Raw genomic sequence first — 27,668 nt, forward strand, 5'->3', positions numbered from 1 at the left:
ATGTTTAATAGGCTTTTCCTTAATCCCTCCAGCCCAGTTTACCTGTGCAAAGTGTCTCCACCTATGAACCATCAAGGAATTTGAGATCATCCGGGGGGGGGGGGGCTGCTCTCGGTCCCACCACCATTGCAGTCACATTTGGTGGGGATGAGAGACAGGGCCTTCTTCATGGTAGCCCTTCGGCTATGGAATTCCCTCCCTAAGGAAGTTAGATCTTCCCCCTACCTCTTGACCTTCTGGAAGAAACTTAAATCCTGGCTTTGGGAGCAAGCGTTTGCAGATTAGATTGATTTTACTGGCAATGTTGAGATTTTATTGGACCACAATTTGGATGGATTTGGACAACGTTTTAACCTGGTGAACTGTTTTAATGTATATTGATATGTATTTTTTAGGCATTTGACTGTATTTTATGATTTGTTTTATTGTTTCGGCATCAAATTGTTGCCTGCTTGTAGCCGTCTTGAGTCCCTCCTTGGAGGTCGAGAAAGGACGGGATATAAATGTTCCGAATAAATTAAATTAAATAAATTTTCACTTATCCAATGTTCTGCCGGTCTGTTTATGTTGGATAAGTGAGACTCTATTTTATAACCAACAAACTACGAACAAAGAATTAGCCAATGACAACACCTAACTATCTGAGAAAACAATTGAGATTAAAGAATAACAATGACACATACCACAAACACAACTCTACCTTGTAAAAAGCAGGAAAGCCTACCAATTCAAAGGATGTTTTCTTTAAATTACAACACTGCTGGATATGTGGGCACCCATCCCTGTGTACAAATTTGAAATATGGAATCAGCTTCTAAAATAAAGTGGTTGGTACTTCCTTTAAATTTTTAGCAATCCACACACTTACTTAGCAGTACTGTAGTTTATTTATTTATTTATTTATTTATTTACGACATATCTACCCCACCTTTCTCATCCCTGGAGGGACTCAAGGTAGCTTTACACAAAGGCAACTCTTTGATGCCATTAAATATAATATACAATTAAAATGATCATTATAAATAGAATTATAAAACACATCAAAACATTTAAACCAATATCACCATTGTTAAACCACACTATCCATAACCGTAATCCGGGCCGTTCTAATAGTCCTTGCACATATTTCTATATCTGTGTATTGCACAATTTTCCCAAAGGCTTGATCTTGTAGCCCATGTAGATATGTCCAAAGCCACACAGAAGCCAATAGCAAAAGAAAATTGAGGGCTACACAAATGTGTTTCACGAGGATGCTCCCTCAACACTGGGGACGGCAATACTGGAAGACTAAACTACTAGGTTTCTGGAACTGGTCTACACTGAATTTCTTTCCAAAATAAGTACAGGAAGGCAGTGAAGATACAAGCTTTTATCTATTTTGGCCTCTTGATGTTTCTTTGTTGAGGTGCAAATCTTTTAAATTGGCCTATAAAGACAAATTATAGTTGAAAAAGCACTTGCTTTAGGCATGTTAGCAGTCTTGCTCTGTTTATCTCTTATGTGGATGGTTGAAGCTGAAATGAGCAGAGAGTCTCTACGACATTAAAGCAAGTGAACTGAGACATCTGGTGGAAGAATCCAGTCATTTCTTTAGAAATGTCTTTTTGAAAGCACTTAAGGCAGTGGTTCTCAACCTTCTTAATGCCACGACACCTTAATACAGTTCCTTATGTTGTGGTGACCACCAACCATAAAATTATTTTCGTTGCTACTTCACAACTGTAATTTTGCTACTGTTATGAATCATATGATATGCAGGATGTATTTTCATTCACTGGACCAAATTTGGCGCAAATACCCAATACACCCAAATCTGAATACTGATGGGGTTGGGGGGATTGATTTTATCATTTGGGAATTGTAGTTGCTGGGATTTATAGTTCACCTATAATCAGAGAACATCCTGACCTCCACCAACGATGAAATTGTACCAAACTTGGCATGCAAAACTCCCATGATGAACAGAAAATACTGGAAAGGTTTGGTGGGCATTGACATTGAATTTTAGAGTTGTAGTTCACCTACATACAGAGAACATTGTGGACTCAAACAATGATGGATCTGGACCAAACTTGGCATAAATAATCAATATGCCCAAATGTGAACACTGGTAAAGTTTGGGTAAAATAAACCTTGATATTTGGGGGTTGTAGTTGCTGGGATTTATAATTCACTTACAATCAAAGAGCATTCTGAACCTCACCAATGATAGAATTGGGCCAAACTTACCATACAGAACCCCCATGACCAACAGAAAATACTGTGTTTTCTGATGGTCTTTGGTGACACCTCTGACACCCCCTCATAACCCCCCCCCCCCAGGGGTTCTGAACCTCAGGTTGAGAAACACTGACTTAAGGTATGCTCAAGTGAGTGAAAGAGAAACTCTTGTGGATGAACTTCACCATATATTGGGATACATTGGTCCAATCTACACTGTCACAAATTGCAGTGTAGCACTCGCATCAGCCTGGGGCATCCAAACAATGTACACAGGCTATGTGCTTTAACCTGGGTTATCCAGCTTGACTTCAGGTTTAAAAAATGACCCAATGTCATCCACTACACCAGATGGCATCTTCATAGCAATCCCATGCTCCCCAGGCTCAGGAAATCGAAGGAGGTATATATTGTATCTTGACCTCCCCCCTCCCCCAAAAGTTGGAAAATCCTCCTTACCATCACAGCAAGCCTTTCCTTTCCTGGATCTGCATTGGTCCAATTCCAAAGCTCCATCACACAATGAGTTTAGCAAGCACTTTATAAGGCAAGCACTTGATAAAATAATGTTAACAGCTGTGATGTTCCATCAATGAGCAATTCATCTTTTGGGGTAGGGCAGAAAGCAAAGCCCATGCTTGAGGACCAGCCAGAATAATATCAGGAGAACATAGAAGACATATAAATTTAAGGGTGCCCCAAACACCGTTATAGATTTCCAAAGAAAAAGTATTTTTGTAGGAAAAATATTCATTGTCTATCATGACATATTATTTTTTTTTTGAAAAAGATCAATATAGACACAATATAGTTGTGACATATTTTACAATAGTCTTGATTTTTTTTTCGGTGTCAGAAGTGACTTGAGAAACTGCAAGTTGCTTCTGGTGTGAGAGAATTGTCCGTCTGCAAGGATGTTGCCCAGGGGGTGCCCTGATGTTTTGATGTTTTACCATCCTTGTGGGAGGCTTCTCTCATGTCCCTGTATGGGGAGCTGGAGCTGACAGAGGGAGCTCCTCTGTGCTCTACACTGGATTCAGACCTCCAATCTGCTGGTCTTCAGTCCTGTTGACACAGGGGTTTAACCTAGGGGCTCCAATAGTATTGATGCAGACAATTGAAAGACAGCTTGATTGACTGAGAGTCTTTTGGCTTTAAAAAGGAAAAGACCACATTTGAAATAAAACTCTGTACAAATGATAAACTCTGTACAAATGATTTCTAGGGTCTCACCAACTTATAAATGCCATTGCAGTTAAAGTGGAATCATAGTGCTATAATTTTGTAGTGTGGAAATTCCCTAGGCTCATGTGGAGATGAGAATGCACAAATATATAACTTAAGAAACGTGTACATTTATATATATTGCTTCCTGCACCTTACTTTCCACAAGCAGTGGGAAATCCCCAATGATCTCATCCACAATCACTTTCCCTGGGCATTAAAAGTTATGGACACTGGCAACATTCTTGTAGTGCTTAGATGAGTTCATGTTGTAATCAGTTGGCTGACTCAGACTTCATAAACGCGTGGTCATGTCCTTGATAAAATAATGTTAACAGCTGTGATGTTCCATCAATGAGCAATTCATCTTTTGGGGTAGGGCAGAAAGCAAAGCTCATGCTTGAGGACCAGCCAGAATAATGTGCTTGGGGAAAAGAGACCTTGACATTTGGGAGTTTTAATTGCTGGGATTTATAGTTCACCTACAATCAAAGAGGATTCTGAACCCCACCAATGATATAATTGTTTGGAAGAGATGATGAAGGCCATCTAGTCCGGCTCTTTGCCATGCATGAACATACAATCAAAGCACTTTCAACAGATGGTTATCCAGCCTTTGTTTAGAAACTTCCAAAGTTGGAGACTTCATCACACTCTGCAGCAGCATATTCCACTGTTGAACAGCTCTTATCATCAGGAAGTTCTTCCTAATAGTCAGGTAGGATGTCTTTTCCTGTAGATTGCATCCATTGGTACCCTGCAAGGGTCTGCCTCCAGAGACAAACCAAGAATGGTCAACTTGGAAGTCCCTGAACAGAGTCAGAAGTGGAGTAGGCAGATCAAAAGACAACCTGGCCTAATGGAACTATCTAAAAGTACTCCACCTTGTGAAACTGTGGAGCAGAACAAACAACTCTGCACCTGTATGCTTGTCCATGATGCTTCATGTACAGAGGAAGCTAATGGGATTTTGGCCTGCATCAATAGGAGTCTAGTGTCTAGATCCAGGGAAGTCATGCTACCCCTCTATTTTGCCTTGGTTAGACCACATCTAGAATACTGTGTCCAATTCTGGGCACCGCAATTGAAAAGAGATGTTGACAAGCTGGAATGTGTCCAGAGGAGGGAAACTAAAATTATCAAGGTTCTGGAGAACAAGGAGGAACGGCTTAAAGAGCTTGGCATGTTTAGCCTGAAGAAAAGACGGCTGAGAGGAGACATGATAGCCATGTATAAATATGTGAGAGGAACTCATAGAGAGGAGGGAGCGAACCTGTTTGTTGCTGCCCTGGAGACTAGGACAATGGCTAGGACGGAACAATGGCTTCAAACTACAGGAAAGGGGATTCCACTGCTGAACATGAGGAAGAACTTTCTAACTCTGAGAAATGTTCAGCAGTGGAACTTTCTGCCCCGGAGTGGAGGCTCCTTCTTTGGAGGCTTTTAAACAGAAGCTCGATGGTCATCTGTTGGGGATGCTTTGAATGTGATTTTCCTGCTTTGGCAGGGGGTTGGACTGGATGGTCCACAAGGTCTCTTCCAATTCTATGATGCTATGAACTGTTTAAAGCTACAGACAATGTGGTCGCTGTTGCCCAGTTTGGGTTGAAAATTATTTAGCCACTTGTCCTCTTTCTACTTTTATCAGTTTTATACTTATGTACGCAATGCTTTTGACACAAAATAAATAAATCCATTGCTCCATGTCCTTGTTGCAGCAGAAAACAAACTGCCTCCATCTGCAATATTACATACTTTCAAATATTTAAGCATGGATATCATATCATGTCACTTCTTTGTGTTCTCTTCTCAAGACTAAACATATACAGCTCCCTAAGCCACTCCACATAGGGCTTTGCTTCCAGACCTTTGATCATTTGAGCCATCCTTCTCTGGATGTGTTCTAGCTTGGAATCATAGAATTATAGAGTTGGAAGAGACCTTGTGGGCTATCCAGTCCAACCCCCTGCCAAGAAGCAGGAAAATCACATTCAAAGCACTCCTGATAGATGGCCACCCAGCCTCTGTTTAAAAGCCTCCAAGGAAGGAGCCTCCACCACACTCTGGGGCAGAGAGTTCCACTGCTGAACAGCTCTCATAGGAAGTTCTTCCTCATGTTCAGGTGTAATCTCCTTTCCTGTAGTTTGAAGCCATTCCTCCGCATCCTAGTCTCAAGGGCAGCAGAAAACAAGCTTGCTCCCTCCTCCCTATGACTTCCCCTCACATATTTATACATTAACCTCATCATGTCTCCTCTCAGCCTTCTCTTCTGAAGGCTAAACATGCCCAGCTCTTTCAGCCACTCCTCATAGGGCTTGTTCCCTAGATCCTTGAGAACTAGCTTATTCATATTCTCCCCAGAACCAGAGAAAGGATTTCAGGTGAGGCCTAATCAAAGCAGAACCAAGTGCTACTGTTACTTTCTGTGATCTAAACACTACACCTGTATTGATGCAATCTAAAATTGCATTGGCTTGTCAAGGTGCTGATTGGTTTTAATTATGCATTTGGTGTCTCAAGTTTTAATAGCCTTAGAGCATCGGCTTGGGAGGCCTGGTAGGTTGAGAGATGATGAATAAATGACAAATAGGCAGATGTATGCTATTTTAACATAACTTCTGCCCCCCCAGCTTGGTTATAGGTTTTCTCATACCTGTTTTCTCATACCTGTGTCTGTTTTCACAATTGTTTAGAAGAGATGCCAGGTTTACCCAGAATTTTTACTCATGCAGTACAGTCTCGCTTATCCAACATAAACAGGCCGGCAGAACATTGGGTAAGAGAAAATGTTGGATAATAAAGAGAGATTAAGGAAAAGCCTATTAAACATCAAATTACATTATGATGTTACAAATTAAGCGCCAAAGCATCGTGTTTTACAACAAATCAACAGAAAAAGCAGTTCAATACACAGTAACGTTATGTAGTAATTACTATATTTATGAATTTAGCACCAACACATCACAATGTATTGAAACAGCTGTGGATCCGGGCAGGAGGCAGACTGTGTCAGATAATACAGAACGTTGGATGAGTGAAGGTTGGATAAGCGAGACTCTATTGTATTTGGTTCTTCTTATGGCTTGAGCTGGTGCCCCATTCCTTTGTACGCAATGCCTAGTGAGTTGTATTTTTTATGACCCAGGTCAGTTGTAGGACAACTGTTGCAACTACTTCCTTAAAGTAGTTGCAACATTTACTTGCATCTGGAGAGCATTGGAAACTCCACCCCAGAACTTCTTTTCAGATCTGGAATGTTCTATTGTGCAAATTGTTTGGTATGGTACTTATTTGTATCTTCTGGGGTCCTTCACACTACACAGTTATAGTGCTATAACCCCAATGTAACTTCCAAGGCTTCATGTTATGGAAGCTCAAAGTTTGCCATTTTTTGGGGCCCCAGAACTCTCTGACTGATCATTCTGAAAGCCTTTCCCCCACCTCCAAACTGCAAATCCCATATCTCATAGGATGGAATCATTCCAGGAAATGTAGAATTGTAATGTAATTCGAGAAATGGAGAAAGGCAGAGAGTTTCAGAAAAAATACCTACTTCTGTTTTATTGACTATTCTAAAGCCTTTGATTGCGTGGATCATAATCAATTGTGGCAAGTTCTTGGTGGTATGAGGATAGCAAGCCACCTTGTTTGTCTCTTGAGGAATCTGTACAATAACCAAGTAGCAATAGTAAGAACAGATGACGGAACAACAGAATGGTTAAGATTGGGAAAGGAGTACAGCAGGGCTGTATACTCTCACCCAACCTATTCAACTTGTATGCGGAACACATTATGTGGCATACAGGGCTTGATGAATCCAAGACTGGAGTTAAAATTGCTGGAAGAAACATTAACAACCTTAGAAATGCAGATGATACCACTTTGATGGCTGAAAGTGAGGAGGAGCTAAGGAGGCTTCTAACCAAGGTGAAAGAAGAAAGTACAAAAACTGGTTAGCAGTTAAACATCAAAATTATAGCAACCGGACTGATTGATAACTGGCAAATAGAGGGAGAAAACATGGAGGCAGTGACAGACTTTGTATTTCTAGGTGCAAAGATAACTGCGGTCGCAGACTTCAGCCAGGAAATCAGAAGACGTTTACTTCTTGGGAGGAGGACAATGACCAATCTCAATAAAATAGTGAAGAGTAGAGACATCACACTGGCAATGAAGACCTGCATAGTTGAAGCAATTGTATTCCCCATAGTAGCCTATAGATGTGAGAGCTGGATCATAAGGAAAGCTGAGCGAAGGAAGATAGATGCTTTTGAACCGTGGTGTTGGAGGAAAATTCTGAGAGTACCTTGGACCGCGAGAAGATCCAACCAGTCCATAATTCAGGAAATTAAGCCCGACTGCTCATTGGAGGGAGGGATATTAGCAGCAAAGATGAAGTACTTTAGCCATATAATGAGAAGACAGGAAAGCTTGGAGACGATAATTATGTTGGGGAAAATGGAAGGAAAAAGGAAGAGGGGCCGACCAAGGCAAGAGGGATGGATGGTATCCTTGAAGTGACTGGCTTGACTCTGAAGGAGCTGGGGGTGGCCACGGTCAACAGGGAGCTGTGGCTTGGGCTGGTCCATGAAGTCACGAAGAGTCGGAAGTGACTGAATGAATAAACAACAACAACAACAAAGTGTAATGTGATAATGCACAATGTTATTTTAAATCAAAACAGGTTTTCTCCATCTTTTGAATTCTGCATTTGCCTTGTTACAAAAGTTAGAAAACATTAAGATATGCTTCTTAATTGACAAATAAACACAATGCCAAAAGTATTTAGAATCCAAAATTTATTTTAGGATGCATATAGCTTAAACTTCAAAACTGTGAAAATACAGGAGTTCAGGGGTGAACTACTTCGAACCTGTTAAGTCTCGAGTTTTTGCCGTGCTTAGATTTTAAAAACGAAAAAGGGGCTCATATATGAAGATGGGGAGAGCACGGATTCAAAAACGATTTATACAGAAAGGTTTAGTGCTAAACAGGTGTGGTCTCCTCTCATCCAAGACAGATTTACCTTGGAGAGGTATCCTTAGTTGGGAATGAAGACCACCCCAACTTTTTCTTTTTTGTTTATATGCTTTCTCTCTGAGGCAGATTCAGTGTTCCTGGTCAAGTGTAGAAAACTTTTATAAAGACATGATATGAAGCTGAATTTCTGAGGAAATCTCAGGTCAATATAACCTCGAGCAGAGCCCTGCTTCAAAGAACGACGAGGACATTTAGTTACTTGACCTGAGCTTTCCATAGAAATTCAGTGGGGTTGAAACACACCTCCCCGGCTGTTTTCTTGTGAAGAGAAAAAAAATGACCAAAGCATTGTTTGTGTTTCAATTTGCTTAAGTGTTCCTGGGAAGCCAATTAAAACATTTATAATCCACAAAACAACTACTTTCTTGAAAACATTTGTTTTTTTGGGGGGGCGGGGGGGGGGGAGGTAGAAGCACTAATTAAAATGAGTAAAATGTGTAGGGTTTTTTAAAGGTAGGTCTTTGTGTTTGCAAGCATGACAGAAGTACATCAAGTTGTACCTGGTATAGGGCAAGTGAATGTTATTCTGTTATTCTGCTCTTTTGGGTACTTTATTGCAGAAACCCACTATTCCACTATAGCTGCACTATCATTGCTACATATTGGGTTGAGCACGTTTGATGTCACACCTCTCTTCAATCATACAATTGCATGAATTTGACTATTCATAGTCCAGCTATCATACTCTGTCATAGGTAAAGGTAAAGGTTGTCCCTGACATTAAGTCCAGTCGTGTCCGACTCTGGGGTGTGGTGCTCATCTCAATTTCTAAGCCAAAGAGCCAGTGTTGTCCATAGAGATCCCCAAGGTCATGTGGCTGGCATGACTGCATGGAATGCCGTAACCTTCCCGCCAGAGCGGTACCTATTGATCTACTCACATTTGCATGTTTTCGAACTGCTAGGTTGGCAGAAGCTGGGGCTGACAGTGGAAGCTCACGCCGCTCCCCGGAATTGAACCTGCCACCTTTCAGTCAACAAGCTCAGCAGCTCAGTGCTTTAACCCACTGCGCCACCGTGGGCTCTACTTTGTCATACTCTTATAATTTTTATATATTTATTCAATGATACAATTGCATAGATTTGACTATTCATGGTCCAGCGATCATACTTTGTCATACTCTTATTATATATGTGTGTGTGTGCAATTTCACAATCTCAGCTCTCAAAAACAAACAAACAAAAATGGCAAATATAAACATAAAATAAAAGGAACATGGATAGTAAGTGAGAATTAGAGAGAGAGAAGTGGAAAGAGCCCATTGCACCAGGGAAGGTAACAGGATTACCACCAGCTATTGATGGGTCGTACCCATCAATACCCATCAATAGTGATGGAAGGGATAATCCCAGCCCTGCTGTGGTGGTGGTTCAGCTTCAGTGCCAGATTCTCAAACTAGAATGAGGGACCCTTCTGTGAAGGTGAATGCTCGGAGCAGAACAGTCAAGATTAACCATGTCTACATACGGCATGCAATTTATTGTCGAAGGCTTTCATGGCCGGAATCACTGTGTTGTTGTAGGTTTTTTCGGGCTATATGGCCATGTTCTAGAGGCATTCTCTCCTGACGTTTTGCCTGCATCTATGGCAAGCATCCTCAGAGGTAGTGAGGTGACATGCAATTCAGTCAAGGAATTCATGACTGCAAGAACTCTATTAACTTCTGCCTAGAATATGGGGCATAGTTTTGGAGCTACAGAATCAATTCATCAGTGATTATGTAGAACCAGAAGAAGCGCAGCAAAGATCGTGCAGATGCTCTTGGAAGAGTCAACACATAAAATTGCTCCTGCCAAACCTCCAAAAAGATATGTGGTGGTGGTAGGGGACTCCCTGCTCAGGGCTATGAAAGAAGTGGTTTGCGAACTGACAAGATAACTCAAGATAAAATAACCTGGAGCAAAAACGCAAGATATAATAGAGGCTGACAAAGCTTGTCAAGCCCATAGACCATTACCCATTTCTTTTGGTTTTTAAGCAGAGGCTGGATGGCCATCTCTTGGAGGTGCTTTGATTGTGTGTTCCTGCATGGTAGGAGGTTGGCCTGGATGGCCCTTGTGATCTCTTCCAACTCTATGATTCAAAAACAGATTTTAAAATATATCAGACAAAGTTAAGGGAAGTGATTTTCAGATTCCACCCTTAAGATACAGATGGGAAGAAGTGTAGCCAGCAAGGATGGCATGATGGGAGGAGAACTTGATAATGTTGATCATTTTTGTAGTTGTCACTATGTGAGAACCAAATACAGGGAGACCTCAATTTGGGTTCAGGCGTTAGTGCTGCTCTGTATGGTCAACAACAGTTTAGTGAGACCCAACTAAGTGGATAAAAATAAGCTAAAACTCTGTTTAATTACAGCTGAACATGGGGTTGACACATATATTAGTCTGGATCAGGTTCTAACAAACCCAAACACTGATAAAAGAATAATGATCTTACTTTCACATCAATATGCCCATAGATACATCCTAATGCTGGATTTCTTTGGAATTGCACGAGATGTTCCAGCTGGGTGGAATCCCAGTATGGTCTTGCAGCCACTAGGGGAAGTGGGCAAAGTGTCCGTTCCTAGCCAGACAAGATGGGCTCAGTGCTACACTCCTGAAGCCCCAAAATCCAAGATTCCATAGCATTGAGCAATGTCGATACAAGTGGCATTCATTTCACAGTGTGGATGCACCCTCGGTTGATTTGACAAGCAGCTATATTGTGTGCCATGCCTACACTGTATTAGGTTTGCCAAGTGAATACATGCCAAAATTCTTTAGTCTGTCTGGAGCACCTGGAAGTCAGTCAGTCAGTCAGTCAGTCAAAATTTTCTTAAAGTCTGGTGGATAATAAACTGTAATAAACGTTGTTACTGTTGGTGGACAGAAAAAGAGATTTAAAGATGGGCTTAAAACCAATCTTAAAAACTGTGGCATAGACAGAGAGCCCTGGCCCTTTAACACTCTAAGTGGAGGTCAGATGTGGCCAGCAGTGCTGCAGAATTCAAAGAGGCATAAATGGAGGGTGAAAGGGAGAAACGTGCCAAGAGGAAGGCATATCAAGCCAACCCTGACCAGGACCACCTTCCACCTGGAAACCAATGTCCTCACTGTGGGAGAAAATGTGGATCAAGAATAGGGCTCCAGAGCCATCTACGGACCCACCGCCAAGACACTACACTTGGAGGACAATCATCCTCGAGCTACGAGGGAAGAAGTATTACAGTCCAAAGCACAGTGGTAAAAGGTGCACAACTGCAAACATATTAATAAACTAATAGAACTAATTAGATCTGGAAGGGATGTTGGGGACCATTGCCTATGCTCCTTTTTGTCTGCTACCTCATTATAAAAAATAACCCAAAAGAGGTAGTTTTCAACCCAACAATGATTTCAGGTTTCTGTATAATTCTTCAGCCTCTCCCCTTTACATTTTTCAATCTTTTTTCAAGAGAAAACCGCTGTCCTGAGTCTGACTCTTTCCAAAGAAAAGAGTATGATTTACACCCTCTGGGTGTAAATCATTGCTATTATTGGATGGCACAGTTTGGGCGTTTAGAGAGCCACCGTTTCAGAGCTGCATATAAGGTGCCCCCTGCTTACTTGTCTCACAATAGAAAGCAGCTGGAAACATCACTAGAAGAACTTCCTCCAGAGTTTTTGAAACCATGGCTCATGTTCCAGAGGAGAAATTGGTAAGAATGATCACTTTTTCTTAGCTCCTCAATTCCATCTCTGTGGAGTAGACAACATTTTGTCCGAAGAGATGGTGAAAGATACATTGAGTAAGGTGCTAATTTATCTTTGCTTCCACAGGTTCTAAAATGGGACTGAAAGGTGGGGTTGGAAGAATCTTTGTCTCAAATATCTGTGTGTTTTCTATATTATTAAACCATTACAAATATTATTAATTATATAATGTATAAATAAAAATTACATAAACACAAACAACTAAACTGCAACTAAAATAATTAAACTATCCTATTATAATTCAACTAAAATTCAAAAGTACAGAAAACAAACCCGGGGGGGGAAAAGAATGCATTATTCCCAACTACTTGCTTAATATAATAGTTGTAATTGCTCCTTTCCCATATTTCCTTTAATTTCATAATATGAGAAACATGTGTCCTTATTTTTGTTAAAGCACTATTAATCAAAGCTGAATACTGATAGCCATACTGATAATTCCTTCAATGTTTTCTCAAAAATATAATCATAAGTTGCAAATTTGTCTTAAAAGGTAGTTAATGGTTCTCCTTTAATCAAAGTGGCCAAGTCAAACAATTTCATCAAAAGAATATTCTTGAGACAGAATAGTCCTTCCTTTTCATCTCTGTGCATAAAGCAGTCTAGCAGCTAAAACAATGTATTGAACGATTCTTCTATGCTTCTGTCACATTGAAGTGTATATGTGTGTGTGCTTACTGTACAAGATTGAGGGTATCATGAATACATTGGCTAAATATAGTGTTGCGTACACATTCATTACCCTTTTGGACCTTGACTCCTATCTTTTTTATAGTTCAATGATAAGATTACTTTAAAGCTACCATTAGTCAGAATTTATTTTTTTTTGTAACATCTTGGTTTTGGAACTTAAAATTGCAGAGCTAGTATCTCTTTCATGCTGTGCATTAGCACCTAAAACAGCTTTGCCTTTACTTTTTTCTATTAGAAGGTCCCTTATTGCACTGAGTTACCAGATGGACTTGATCAAGGAAAACTTGTGAGGATCCGAGGTTCAGTGCCCAAGGATGGTAAAAGGTGGGCTCACTTATCACTTAGATATATCTATCTATCTATCTATCTATCTATCTATCTATCTACCTATCTATCTCTCTATCTCTCTATCTATGTAAATAAGGTATAGAATGGGTACTGTAGTAATGCATTATACTAAAGAATGATGGGAATATTTTTTTCAAGAGAATCAAGAGAATTTTGTGACATGGTACACTATAGCAAAAAGTCCAGAAAATGTGGAATGTTTCATGAAAGAATTGGAATACAAATCCAAAGTAGAGGTAGGGAAGAAAAAAACAATTACAATGAGAGAACTGATAGACAACAAAATCCAGGAACAATAAAATTTTATTTAAACTGCTTGTGGGGTTGAATGCACTTAAAACAAAATATGGTGGAGACTTGTTAACAAACAAAGATGATATACCTATTAGGAAACTTGTTTACAATTGGCTTATAACTGCTGTATAGGAAGACAAAATGACTGCCTCATTTTCCCATCCTAACTTTACCAAAGAGGTTTTTCAAAGACATTTCTTACTCAGTGTGTTAAGTATATAGGTATTATTCCCTTTCTTCTATGGAACTATGGTAGTGTTCCCAGAACTAGACAATAGGGGTGTGCGAAATTCTGGTAGTCGATTCAAGTTTTGGCCAAATTCAGCAATCTGTGGATATGAACCGTTGAAATAAAATGCTGAAAGGCCAAAACAAAACACCCCCACCACTCCGGAATTCCGGGAAAAGTTTGCTAGGTTCATTTATATTTTGACAGTTTTTTCATAGTTGAATTAGCATCAGGGAGATGAAGTTGGGCACAGTCATAATTGCTGCATCACATAGTCTGCCTCAGCTAGTCACAGGCCATTTTCCCTCCATTCTCCTCTACTTCAAGTCCCAGAATTCCCTGTTTTTTCCCCTGCAAGTTGTTTCCTCCTTTCAGTAGTAGAGATGATTTTTAAAATTCCTAAAATGCAGCTGTACGGGTGGATCTTTCTGAAACTTGGCAGGAATTATGCCTTACTCCTGTTCTGTTCCTCTGGAAAAATTCCAGATGATACCTTGGGTTTTTTTTTAAGTTTTTTAAAAACTTTTTAAAAATTCCCAAAAATCAATAGATTAGCTAAACATTCTGACATTAGGGTGGCTTATAGTTGTTAAACTATTCTACAAGAATAGCCAGTTTCATCTTGATAGTCCTAAAATGACAGGGAAACAAACCTCCTGAATGTTCCTGAACACAGTCAGCTGCATTATGTTTCTCAGCCAATCACAGGGCTGGTTCTGTCCATTTACCTTATCCTCTTGTGGTATGTCCTGTTTTGGATTTCAAATCCCAGAATTTCCTCTTGTGGTTTTTAAAAATGTTATTGCTAAAAATTTATAAATTTCCCAAGAATCAGTGGATGAGCAAAATGTCATGAAACTTGGCAGACTTGCAGTCACAAATCTCTTACAAGTGTCTCAAGTTTCATCCGGATAGCCATAAAAATGGTGGAAAGACAAGCCTTGCAAGTTTCCTCATTGGTGCGAATGTATCGAATCTTCCTTAAACAAAAACGGAACTCCAGGTTTCTAATTACAAATTGAAATGCCCTCCTGCTCCTCCGGATCTCCCGAATTTTCCACAAAATGGAACAGGGGTCATCCAAAATTAAAAACAAAACCAAAACAGATTTCTGCTGTTTTGCACATTTCTACTAGACAATGGATCTCATCACACTAGAGAATGAATCCACTTTAAATCTGGTTTCTACCTCCTGCAGAATTCTGGGGTTTGTAGTTTAATGAGGCTTTTAAAGGCTCCTCCCTAAACTACAATCCCCAGAATTCTTCAGGAGGAAGCAACCGGATTTAAAGTGGATTCATTCTCTAGTGTGATGAAGTAGATAATAGGCCTGGGTAACAACGGAAAAATTTGTTTCTAAAATCGATTCGTTTTTTGGGGGTTTTTGTGTTTCGTTATTTAAAATAATTACAAAATTTTCCTTTTAAAAAGTTCGATATTTACGAAATTTTGTAAATGTGAAAAAAATTACAAAACATTAACGAATCGATTTCCGAAACAATAACGAATCGATTCGTTAATGGCGGACGCGACCGCGAAATACGCTACAAAACCTCCAAAAACTTCTGAAGCTTCCCTCTCCCTCTGTTGTTGACTGTTGGTGTGATATTATAATTTTTTTTCACTAATTAAACAAAAAACTTGCCCCAGACATGCGGAAATAATAACGAAACGACCTCAGAACAATAACGAAACGAATACAATAACGAAATACGAAGCATTTATAAAACGTGTTTAAAAATTCGTTTTTTTAAAAAAATTGCTCCAGAATGGTTCGTTATTGTTTTGTAATTAAAAAAAATAACGAATTATTAACGAATTACGAATTAACGAAACGAAACCGCCCAGCCCTAGTAGATAACAAGTATTTCATAAAGCATAACTTCAGCATGGGTTCAATTATTGTAACTTTCATTGGACTGAAACTAGTTCATATCTTCAACCAATGGCAAAGCTCATGAGACTGAAGCAACCCACTATAAGGTAGAAAAGGCTTAGACTTCTTATCTCATCATGAATCACAAAGCTTGAAGCCATGATGCGTATGTGCTGACCTCTTCCTTAATTTCTTTTAGTTGTTTCTAAACTTATAAAATGCAAATTAAGATTTAAAGGGCTGGAAATCCAATGTGCAGTATGGTCGCCAGAGTAAACATCAGAGCACCTTCTTTCTTTTAAAGGCTGTGCAAAAGGAGTAGATTAGGTATGCCTGGAGAGCAATACCTATGGAAATTCCCTCTTCTGCATGACCATTGAAGACTAGTTTTCATTTGGGTAGCTCTCATTCTGAGTAGCACACTCAGTATTCACCAATCACTATTTTGTTTCTCTGTAAGCTTCGTTGTGAGTTTCCTGTGTGGTAAGGAAGAAGACGCGGACGCTTTACTATTTCTGATCAAGTTGGATGATTCAAGTGAGATGGCATTGAAATGCTTCCTGAACAAAATCCTAAATGAGGAAGAAAAGTATAGCAATCTCCCTTTTGCTAAAGGGCAGGATTTTCAGCTGGAGTTTATCTTTGAAGAAGAAGGCTTCAAGGTATGAATAGTGTGAATAAAGAATGATATTCTGAGCTTTTATATGGTGGAGGGCAGTTAACATTGTTACTTCCTCTATGCAGATTTTTTTTGGGTTGTGTCAGGTCATGTCCTTGCAGACAGCCAATTCTCTCACACCAGAAGCGACTTGCAGTTTCTCTATGCAGATAACATAATAGAAGAACAGAGTATTCCCCACTGAAATCACTGGATTTTTCTTCCTTCTCCCAAAAATGGAGGGAGGGAACATTCATAGGTTGCATTTAAAGTTTGCAGGACACTGAGATGTTGAGTTAAAGCACTCCGTATGAAAGGATGACATCTCAAGATACCATAAAGAGATGTTTACTTGCTTGCACAAGAGCCAACGTATTTTGGTGTTGATGTTTAAGGTCTTTTGAGAGGTGGGACTATAAAAATGAGGAAAATCTTTATACATAACCATCATAAAATATGGAACCATTAAGTTACCTGTACATTGCAGTAAAAGTTGTACATACTACCTAAATTTACCAATGTAACTGTCTTAAGGCCCTTCCACACAGCCATATAAGCCCAGAATATCAAGCCAGAACATTTCACAATATCTGCTTTGAACTGGGTTATCTTAGTCCACACTGCCACATATTACAACTCAAAGCAGAAAGTGGGGTTTTATTCAGCTGTGTGGAAGGGATCTTTGCGGTGGTGGCAGCACTTGGACAATAGCCTTTTCAACTAACTGATCGAAGTGTTCTCCTTTCACCCTAGTCCTCAAATGCACTTGGAGCTATATCTGTGTGCTTCCATATTATCCTTGCATGACCTGGGAGAAAAGAGGAAATAGCCTTTATGCTCCACACACACACACACACACACAGCATTACCACTTCATCTGCATATTTCTCAGAACAGCTGGATGACTCCTAGATGCATTCTTGCAGCCAGTCTTTGATAGAGAGCTCAGAACCTAGGTGCCCTTAGCTGCTTTGGTGCAACCATGGGTACAGACCTTGTGCAAGCAAATACAGCATACCTGACATTTTACATAGACTTCCATTGATGAAAGCTATGGTCAGCGTAAGCCATCTGGAGAGCCATGGACAAAGATTGTAGCATCCGTCAATTCTTGGTGGCTGCTTCCACCTCTGAAACTCCCTTTTATGGCAGATTAGACTGGTACTCTTCCTTGTCCTTCACCGGTAATTGGACACATTTTTATTTAAACATGCCTCTAATGTATAAGCAGGTATGGCTTTCTAGTTCGGCAAGTTTTACTTATCTTTTAACTTTGGTAACCTATCATCTATCTATCTATCTATCTATCTATCTATCTATCTATCTAAACAACAACAACAACAACAAAACTTTATTTATATACCGCTCTATCTCCCTGAGGGGACTCAGAGCGGTTTCCAAGTAACATCATCAATACATACAGAATAAACAACATAAACATAAAATTAGCAAAGCAATATAAGCATAAAAAATCACAACAGCACATATATATTTAAAATAATCCTGCCTGTTCAAGGCAATTTAAAAAGGTTGGGCTGAGGCTAGTGTAATTTCTAGAGGGCCCGGGAAATTAGATGAAATGCTATAGCAGGCAACAACAATAATAGGTATAGTCTATGGCTGTTCATTTCTGGGACCTAATAGGAGGAAGTGACCTAGATAAGTGGTAGAAAAAGATAAGGCCATATTCAACAATATCTGGGGCTGAGATAGAACTAGTCGTTTTCAAAGGATTGTTTAAACCACCAAATCTTCAAGCTCTTACAAAAGGAGGGGAGGGATGGGGCCTGTCTTATTTCTCTAGGAAGGGCATTCCAGAGGTGGGGGGCCACCACCGAGAAGGCCCTCTCTCTCTCTCGTCCCCACCAACCGTGCTTGTGACGGTAGTAGGAGCGAGAGAAGGGCCTCCCCGGAAGATCTTAAAGTTTGCGCTGGTTCTATCTCTATCTATCTATCTATCTATCTATCTATCTATCTATCTATCTATCTTTCATATGTAGTTCACCCTTATCCAGAGAACACTGGACCTAGCCAATGACAGATATGGACCAAACTTAGCACAAAGAACCATCATGGCCAACAAGCGGGGTTTGGGGGTGATTGACCTGGGAATCTAGGAGTTGTAGTTCACCCTCATCCAGAGAACACAAAACCCAACTGACAACAGATCTCAATCAAATGGCACACAGACCCAAGAAGGCCAACTTTGAATACTGGACAAATTTGGGGAGCATTCACCCATGATTCTGGGAATTGTTGTTCACCCCCACCAAACTGGGAATACCTAACACCCAAAACCAAACAATGCCTTTTTCAAATCACCCAGGCGTTGCTGGGTCCCCAAGCTAGTTGTTTATAAAAGCTGCTTTGAGTGCCACTCTGGGAGGAGGGTGCCATGCAAAATAAACAGTTTCTATCCCCTGTCATTCTAGGTGGTGGCCAATGAGGAAGAGACCTACCAATATAAACAACACATCCCTGCTGAGAAAATACACTTCCTGCAGGTGGAAGGAAATGTGGAGCTTGAGTTTGTCAGTCTGCTGGATGAAAAGGACAGCCAGCCAGGAGATAAGATGCAGTCACCTGGCATGCTGCATTGCCCCAGGCGTTGCCGCCCAGTTTTATGTTGCAGGCCTTGCAGACCATGCGTGAGATGGTACTGTTATCGCTGTTACTGCGTTCCATGTCGCTGTGGCTGCCGCCGTTACTGATTTTATGGTGCAATTAAAGAATTGGAGGCATGTGACCAATCCTCTGTCATGAAATCCTGCTTTCTCACACTTTGCTACCTATGTAATCTAGTCCAACAGAATGTACCTGAAAAAAGATTTTTTTTTGCTATGAAAAATGACCAGATTGATTTCTATGAGCATTTATTCTCTCCACTCTCTCTGCCACTGCTTTGAATATGAGGATACTTGCAAAACCTGTCATCATTATACATGAATAAACAGCATTGCTTGTTGGCATGAATCACAGAGACTGGACTTTATTTCTGGAATTAGGGAGTATTCCTGATCATGGAATCAAACTCAGTTTTTCCCTAAATGTACTGAAGTCACCTTTCTAAAAATCTAAAGAGTGTGTCTGGCTATGGCACCACCACACACTCCGTGTTTTGTTTATTCTAGATGGAACTAGGGAGCCCCCAGTGGTGCAGTCAGTTAAACCGCTGAGCTGCTGAACTTGCTGACCAAAAGGTCGGAGGTTCGAATCCAGGGAGTGGGGTGAGCTCCTGCTGTTAGCACCAGCTTCTGCCAACCTAGCAGTTTGAAAACATGCAAATGTGAGTAGATCAATAGGTACCGTTGGGTGGGAAGGTAATGGTGCTCCATGCAGTTATGCTGGTCACATGACCTTGGAGGTGTCTACAGACAACGCTGGCTCTTTGGCTTAGCAATGGGGATGAGCACCACCCCCCAGAGTAGGACATGAATAGACTTAATGTCAAGGGGAAACCTTTATCTTTGCCTTAGATGGAACTAGTAGGTACTATGAATTAAACTCTTGAAGTGAGAGCACAACATAAACCCCCTCAACATTGGATAAACATCCTAACAGAATAAAATATTGGTTTTGCAAGAGTTAGAACAAAAAAACCCCCTATTTCTCTTTGAGATTAGCTTTATTTGGGTATCAGTTGGGTGGTTTGAAACACCACCAAGCTTTGACACCCCTAAAATCCCTGGTTGCCATCCTTGCATAGAAAGGACCAAGTGAGAAAAGTAGACATTCCTGTTTATTTGGAGACAGTCCATATAAAGAAGGCCACTGGAAAACTAGGAGTATTGCTATGTAGAGATTCTCAATGCCAACTAGAACTCCACTTCCTTCATATGAGGAGAGCAACAATGGGGCATGATGGGTCTGGGTGTCTATGTGGTTCATGTGCTGATTCAACACAGAAAAAGTAACACCTCAATATAGCTAGAGACTGCTCAGCAAAAAGAAGACAACAAGCAAGGATGTATTTTGAAGGCCTTAATCACTGAGCTGTTGTGTGTTTTCCAGGCTGTATGGCCATATTCCTGAAGCATTCTCTCCTGACGTTTCACCTGCATCTATGACAGGCATCCACAGAGGTTGTGAGGTCTGACCTCACAACCTCTGAGGATGTCTGCCACAGATGCAGGAGAAATGTCAGGAGAGAATGCTTCAGGAACATGGCCACAACACACAACAATCAAGTAAGGCTTTGATCTATTGCTTGTAATAAATGTCATTCAAATAAGGCTGGAATCTTCTTTTTAAAAGCAAGAGAACAACTAGGGGCCCTTCCAGACAGGCCCTATATCCCAGTAACTGATCCCCGGTTTTCTCTTTATTCCAGATTACCTGACAATGCAAACTCACATAATACAGTTTAAAGCAGAAAACCTGGGATCAGATCATGGGATATAGGGCCTGTCTGGAAGGGTCCTAGGGTGCTTCTACACTGAAGATACCACTTTAACTCCTATGGCTCAATGCTGTCAAATCATTAGAGTTACAGTTGTATCAGGTCTATAGCCTACTCTGCCAAAAAGTGCTGGTAGCCTCACCAAACTCTACATCCCAGGATTTCATAGTATTTTGCCATGGGAATTAAAGTGGTGTCAAACTGCATGGATTGTTCAGTATAAAGCCAGCTTAGGACAACACCCTACAAATTTATAAAATGTTTCTTGATTTGGTTGATGTATTTGCCTAGGCAAGAATATTCTCAGGCATTATTGCATTAAACTAGAGTTTGTGTTAAGAGAATGTTTCTCAACCTTCCTTATGCTGTGACCCCTTAATACAGCTCCTCATATTGTGGTGACCTCCAACCATAACATTATTTTTCTTGTTACTTCAGAACTGTAATTTTGCTACTGTTATGAATTGTAATGTAAATATCTGATACGCAGGATGTATTTTCATTCACTGGACCAACATTGACTCAAACATCTAATACCCCCACATTTGAATACAGGTGGGGCTGGGGGGATTGATTTTGTCATTTGGGAGTTTTAGTTGCTGGGATTTATAGTTCACCAACAATCAAAGAGCATTCTGAACTCCACCAATGATGGAACTGCACATAGAACTCCCATGATGAACAGAAAATCCTGGAAGAGTTTGGTGGGCATTGACCTTGAGTTTTGGAGTTGTAGTTCACCTACATCCAGAGCACTGTGCACTCAAACAATGATGGATCTGGACCAAACTTGGCACGAGTACTCAATATGCCCAAATGTGAACACTGGTGGAATTTGGGGAAAACAGACCTTGACATTTGGAAGTTGTAGTTGCTGGGATTTATAGTTCACCTACAATCAACGAGCACTCTGAAACCAGCCAACAATGGATCTGCACCAAACTTGGCATGACCAACACTGAATACTGGTGGGGTTGAGGGGGCTGTTTTTGAATTCTGGGAGTTGTAGTTCACCAACACCAAAAAGGAAGAGAAGGACAGGCAGAGAGCTCTTCAGCCTTCTCTACCAAAAGGGTTCCTAAGACCATCAGAAATTATATGTTCTCTGATGGTGTTTACAGACCCCTCTCAACCCCCCCCCCCCCCCAATGACCCTCCCAGGGGACCCAACCCCCAGGTTGAGAAACACTGTATTAAGGAGAACTCAGACTTCTCATACAAGAACAAACAGCTGGAAAGTCTACAGACAGAGAGAGACATAAGAATGGTACTTATCCATCGTGGCTGAATCCTATGGAATTCTGTAGCTTCATGAAATACTAGAGCTTTCTGTTTGAAGATTCTAAATATCCTCTCCAAAACTGTAAATCCAGCAATGAATATGGGCTTATATTGCTAGAAGTATGTAGTGCTCAAAGGGCACCTGATTTTTGTGACCGTAGCCTTATGGCAAGTTCTTGGTGGTATGGGCATACCAAATCACCCTGTCTCTCTCCTGAGGAATCTGTTTAAGGACCAAGTAGCAACAGTAAGAACTGACTGTGGAACAACCGACTGGTTCAAGATTGGGAAAGGCATATGGCAGGGTTGTATACTCTCACCCAACCTATTCAACTTGCATGCAGAACACAACATGCAACGTGCGGGGCTTGATGAATGCAAGGCTAGGGTAAAAATTGCTGGAAGAAACATTAACAATCTTGTATATGCAGATGACACCACTTCGATGTCCGAAAGCGAGGAGGAGCTGAGGAGCCTTCTAATCAAGGTGAAAGAAGAAAGTGCAAAAGCTGGGTTGCAACTAAACATAAAAAAACCCCAAGATTATGGCAACAAGAATGATAGACAACTGGGAAACAGAGGGAGAAAACGTGGAGGCAGTGAAAGACTTTGTATTTCTAGGTGCAAAGATCACTGCAGATGCAGACTGCAGCCAGGAAATCAGAAGATCTTTACTTCTTGGGAGGGGGGCAATGACCAATCTCGATAAAATAGTGAAGAGTAGAGACATCACACTGGCAACCAAGATCCGCATAGTTAAAGCAATGGTATTCCCTGTAGTCAGGCATGTAGCTAGGGGGGGAGCTTGAGGGGCTTCAGCCCCTCCCCCCAAAATTCTCCTGGTGGTCCGCGAGAAGACCTTACTGGTAAATTATTTAAACTGTTATGTTTACTCATATCATGATCTGATCACCATGCTCAATATATCCCATATGCATGGGGGTATTGGGATAACGATACAAAAGGTTTGCTAGGGTAGACCCTCTTTCACTCAGACTCAGCCCCCCACCCCCAAATCAAACTCAGCTCCCCCCGAATCAAAATCCTGGCTACAGGCCTGCCTGTAGTAACCTATGGATGTGAGAGCTGGACCTTAGGGAAGGCTGAGCAAAGGAAGATAGATGCTTTTGAACTGTGGTGTTGGAGGAAAGTTCTGAGAGTGCCTTGGACTGCCAGAAGATCCAACCAGTCCATCCTCCAGGAAATAAAGCCCGGCTGCTCATTGGAGGGAAGGATACTAGAGACAAAGTTGAAGTACTTTGGCCACATCATGAGAAGAAAGAAAAGCTCAGAGAAGACAATGATGCTGGGGAAAATGGAAGGAAGAAGAGGGGCCGACCAAGGGGAAGATGGATGGATGGCATCCTTGAAGTGACTGGATTGACCTTAAAGAAGCTGGGGGTAGTGATGGCCAACAGGGAGCTCTGGCGTGGGCTGGTCCATGAGGTCACAAAGAGTCGGAAACGACTGAACGAATGAACAACAATCCTTTCACCTGATTTTTTTATGGGACAGGAATAGGGGCTGCACTACTAGGAAAGATTTTGAAAAAGGCAACATCTCCCTGTCTTCCTTTCATACACACCCATATATACACAAGAACAAAATGGAAAAGGATTGTGAAGCACTTTGAGAGTTGTATAATGACTAGCAGTTTGAAGAGGAAAGGTATCGCCTCAATAAAGAACAAAGTTGGCCAAAGAATACCAGGAAGATTGAAACTTTTTTTTTTGCTTTGATGAGACTACCGACCTTGCCCCTCCCTGTGAAAATAAGGTCCCATAAGTAAGAGAGCCATAGGGCCCTAGGAATTTATTTCCAAGAGTTTCCTTCACCAACGAGATAGGAGGAGGCAATTTTGGGACAGGTAAGAAGATAAGATATAGATTTCTGTAGAACAGAAAATAAGCCTTTTTCCAATTGCTTGAAGATCAGTTCCTGTTGTTTGGGCTTGGCCTCAATTAAACTGCCCTGAGTGCTCATTGGGAGAGATGGTGGTGGGGAAGAAAGATGATGATGATTATGATTATTATTTTGCTGCCTGAATTAAATGAAGGGAGATTTCTTAGAGGCAAATTTAGAAACTCATTTAATTCTGCACTAGACCTGAGTATAGAACAGCATTTCTCAACCTGGGGGGGCGGGCACGAGGTAGTGCCAGAGGGGTCACCAAAAACCATCAGAAAAGACAGTATTTTCTGTTGGTCATGGGGGTTCTGTGTGGGAAGTTTGGCCCAATTCTATCATTGGTGGGGTTCAGAACGCTCTTTGATTGTAGGTGAACTATAGAGCCCAGCAACTACAACTCCCAAATGTCAAGGTCTATTTCCCCCAAACTCCACTAGTGTTCGCATTTGGGCATATAGAGTATTTATGCCAACTTTGGTCCATTGTTTGAGTCCACAGTGCTCTCTGTTGTAGGTGAACTGCAATGCCTAAACTCAAGGTCAATGCCCACCAAACCCTTCCAGTATTTTCTATTGATCATGGGAGTTCTGTGTGCCAAGCTTGGTTCAATTACATCGTTGGTGGAGTTCAGAATGCTCTTTGATTGTAGGTGAACTATAAATCCCAGGAACTGCAACTCCCAAATGACAAAATCAATCCCTACCCCCCCCCCCCCCCCCCACACACACACACACCATAACCCTACCAATATTCAGATTTGGGTTTATTGGGTATGGATGAAAATGCATCCTGCATATCAGATATTTACACGACGATTCAGAACAGTAGCAAAATTACAGTGATGAAGTAGCAACGAAAATAATTTTATAGTTGAGGGTCACCACGACATGAGGGACTGTATTAAGGGGTCGCGGCATTAGAAAGGTTGAGAAAGACTGGTGTAGAGGAAGAGAGATGTGTACTTTCTGTCTTGTTTCAAGGTGTTTTCCATTTTTTGGGATCTAAGTCTTGCAAAACAGATATGTTATTCTATCCTAGGAATGTTGATGGGGTTTATGTTGTGCTCTCACTTGAAGGGTTTAGCTCATAGTACCTACTAGTTCCATCTAGAATAGACAAAACCCGGAGCATGTGGGAATGCCATAGTCAGACACACTCTTTAGATTTTTAGGAAGATGACTTCAGTACATTTAGGGAAAAAACTGAGTTTGAACCCATGATCAGGAATACTACAAGAGAAAGAAGCTGGATGGGAGTTTCAAATGGTTCCAATAAAAGGGGAAATAGGAGGTATCCAAAGAATCTAGAATGGATATATAAGGAATTTTCAGTTGGCTAAGATTTTAGCGGAGTGTCTATAGCAGTGTTTCTCAACCTTCCTAATGCTGCAAGCCCTTAATACAGTTCCTCATGTTATACTGACCCCCAACCATAAAATTATTTTCATTGCTACTTCATAACTGTTATTTTGCTACTGTTATAAATTGCAATGTAAATATCTGATATGCAGGACATATTTTCATTCACTGGACCAGATTTGGCACCAATACCCAATACACCCAAATTTGAATACTGGTGGGGTTGAGCGGGCGGGGTGGTGGTTGGGGGGATTGATTTTGTTATTTGGAAGTTGTAGCTGTTGGGATTTTTAGTTAACCCAAAATCTAAGAGCATTCTGAACTCCACCAAAAATGGAATTGAACCAAACTTGGCACACAGAACTCCCATGACCAAGAGAAAAGGGTTTGGTGGGTATCGATCTTGAGGAATAGAGCTGATCTGATCTCTCTTTTTCCTTCCTCCTTTCCTCCTGGGGATGTTTCGCTGGGGGAAGAGAAGGTAGAGAGGGAACATGAGAACCATGTTTTAAGATTTCAAAGGGGGTCCCATTGAAGAGGAAGGGGAATACTGACTTTCTGCTGCCCTAGAGACCAGGGCACAAGGGAGCAATGGGTTCAAATGGCAGGGAAAGAGATTTGACTGAAGAGATTAGGAAGAACTTCTTGAAAGTAAGAGCTGTCAGAGAGTGGCATAGGCTGCCTCGGAATGTGTTAGTCTCTCCTTCTCTGGAGGCTTTTCTGCAGAGGCTGTCTATCGGGAGTTCTTTGATTGTACCTTCTTGCATGGCAGGGGGTTGCACTGGATGGCCCTTGGGGATCTCTTCCAACTCTAGGATTCTATATCAGGAGTAAGCAATACGGGGTTTAATAGATGCACTTTTTTCTCTCCCATCCACCATCTCATCCTGACTAAGGCTAACCCTTTTGGGATCCAAATGTTTCTTGTCTTTCCTTCACTTTCTGCCTCTGAAAAAGAAGGGGAAGAAAGGGCAGGAAGAGGACTTGGAGAAAACTCCCTCCCTCCCAGCACACCTACCCTACTCTGGCCTGCCATGCGGCCCCCAAGTTAGAAAGTTTGCCCATGCTTGGGTCTAAATCACCTGAAAACTGGCCTGAAGTTGGGACCATTTTGGGGAGCACTGAGAGTCTTCAGAGGTGTTTCAGAATGTGGAAATGCAAACTCTGTAGCTATATGCAACTCACAAGTTCATTTATTATTTATTTATTTAAAACATTTATATCCCACCCTTCTTACCCTGAAAGGGACTCAGGGCGGAGCACAGCATATATACGGCAAACATTCAATGCCGGGACACAAATTCTTATATACATACATAAACATTAAAAACATTTATCAAAATATTAAAATACGCCATTTAAAACCATAGTAGTCATCCACGTCAAATCTAATTGGCCTGGTCATCTTTCCTATTGCCTCTTTTTTGCCCTGTCTTGAAAGCTTGATCCCACAGCCAAGTTTTACCATCCTTCTAAAGGACAGGAGGGAGGGGGCCGAGCTGATCTCACCAGGAAGGGAGTTCCATAGGAGGGGAGCAATCACCAAGCAGGCCCTGTGTCTCGTCCCCACCAATCGTGCCTGTGACAATGGTGAGACGGAAAGCAGGGCCTCCCTGGAGGATTTTAATCTCCATGATGGTTCATAGGGAGAGATGCATTCGGACAGGTAATTTGGGCCGGGGCCATTTAGGGCTTTATACGCCAAAGCCAGCACTTTGAATTGTGCCCAGTAGCAAACTAGCAGCCAGTGGAGCTGGCATAACATGGGAGTTGTATGCTCCCTGTATGCCGCCCCAGTTATTAACTTGGTTGCCTCTCGTTGCCAGGGGCGGCTCAACCTATTACGCAAAGTAAGCATTTGCAGTATAGTTGATTTTGCCCAGGGGTGCTCTTGAGGTGCTCTTGGGGGAAAATAAACCTTGACATATGCGAGTTGTAGTTACTGGGATGTATAGTTCACCTAAAATCAAAGAACATTCTGAACTCCACCAATGATGGAATTGAACCAAATATGGCACACAGAACTCCCACGATGAACAGAAAATATATATCAGTGATTGGTTTGGGGGGGGGGGGGATACTGTTTGCTTACCATTGAAAATTACCTAGGGCCACCTCTGCTCGTTGGACTATTTGAAGCTTCCAAGCAGTCTTCAAAGGCAACCCCATGTAGAGTGTGTTGCAGTAGTCTATCCTAGATGTAACAAGAGCATGGACCACCTTGGCCAAGTCTGACTTCCCAAGGTAAGGGCGCAGCTGACGCACAAGTTTTAATTGTGCGAAAGCTCCCCTGGCCACCACTGCAACCTGGGATTCCAGGCTCAGCGATGAGTCCAGGAGAACCCTCAAGTTGCGAACCTGTGCCTTCAAGGGGAGTGTAACCCCATCCAGCACAGG

General features: G+C 41.4%; 1 protein-coding gene across 1 annotated transcript; it reads left to right on the forward strand.

The window, feature by feature from the left end:
• The first annotated feature begins 12,106 nt into the window (after window positions 1–12,106).
• LOC137097924 (galectin-7-like) lies at window positions 12,107–19,298 on the forward strand. Its single transcript, XM_067473386.1, has 4 exons — window positions 12,107–12,172; window positions 13,156–13,244; window positions 16,128–16,329; window positions 18,758–19,298. Exons 1-4 carry the CDS (start codon window positions 12,146–12,148, stop codon window positions 19,034–19,036), a joined length of 597 nt encoding a protein of 198 aa, XP_067329487.1. The 5' UTR covers window positions 12,107–12,145; the 3' UTR covers window positions 19,037–19,298.
• Window positions 19,299–27,668: the final 8,370 nt, after the last annotated feature.

This window comes from Anolis sagrei, chromosome X (assembly GCF_037176765.1).
Source record: "Anolis sagrei isolate rAnoSag1 chromosome X, rAnoSag1.mat, whole genome shotgun sequence".
In the NCBI taxonomy this organism is placed as follows: domain Eukaryota; kingdom Metazoa; phylum Chordata; class Lepidosauria; order Squamata; family Dactyloidae; genus Anolis; species Anolis sagrei.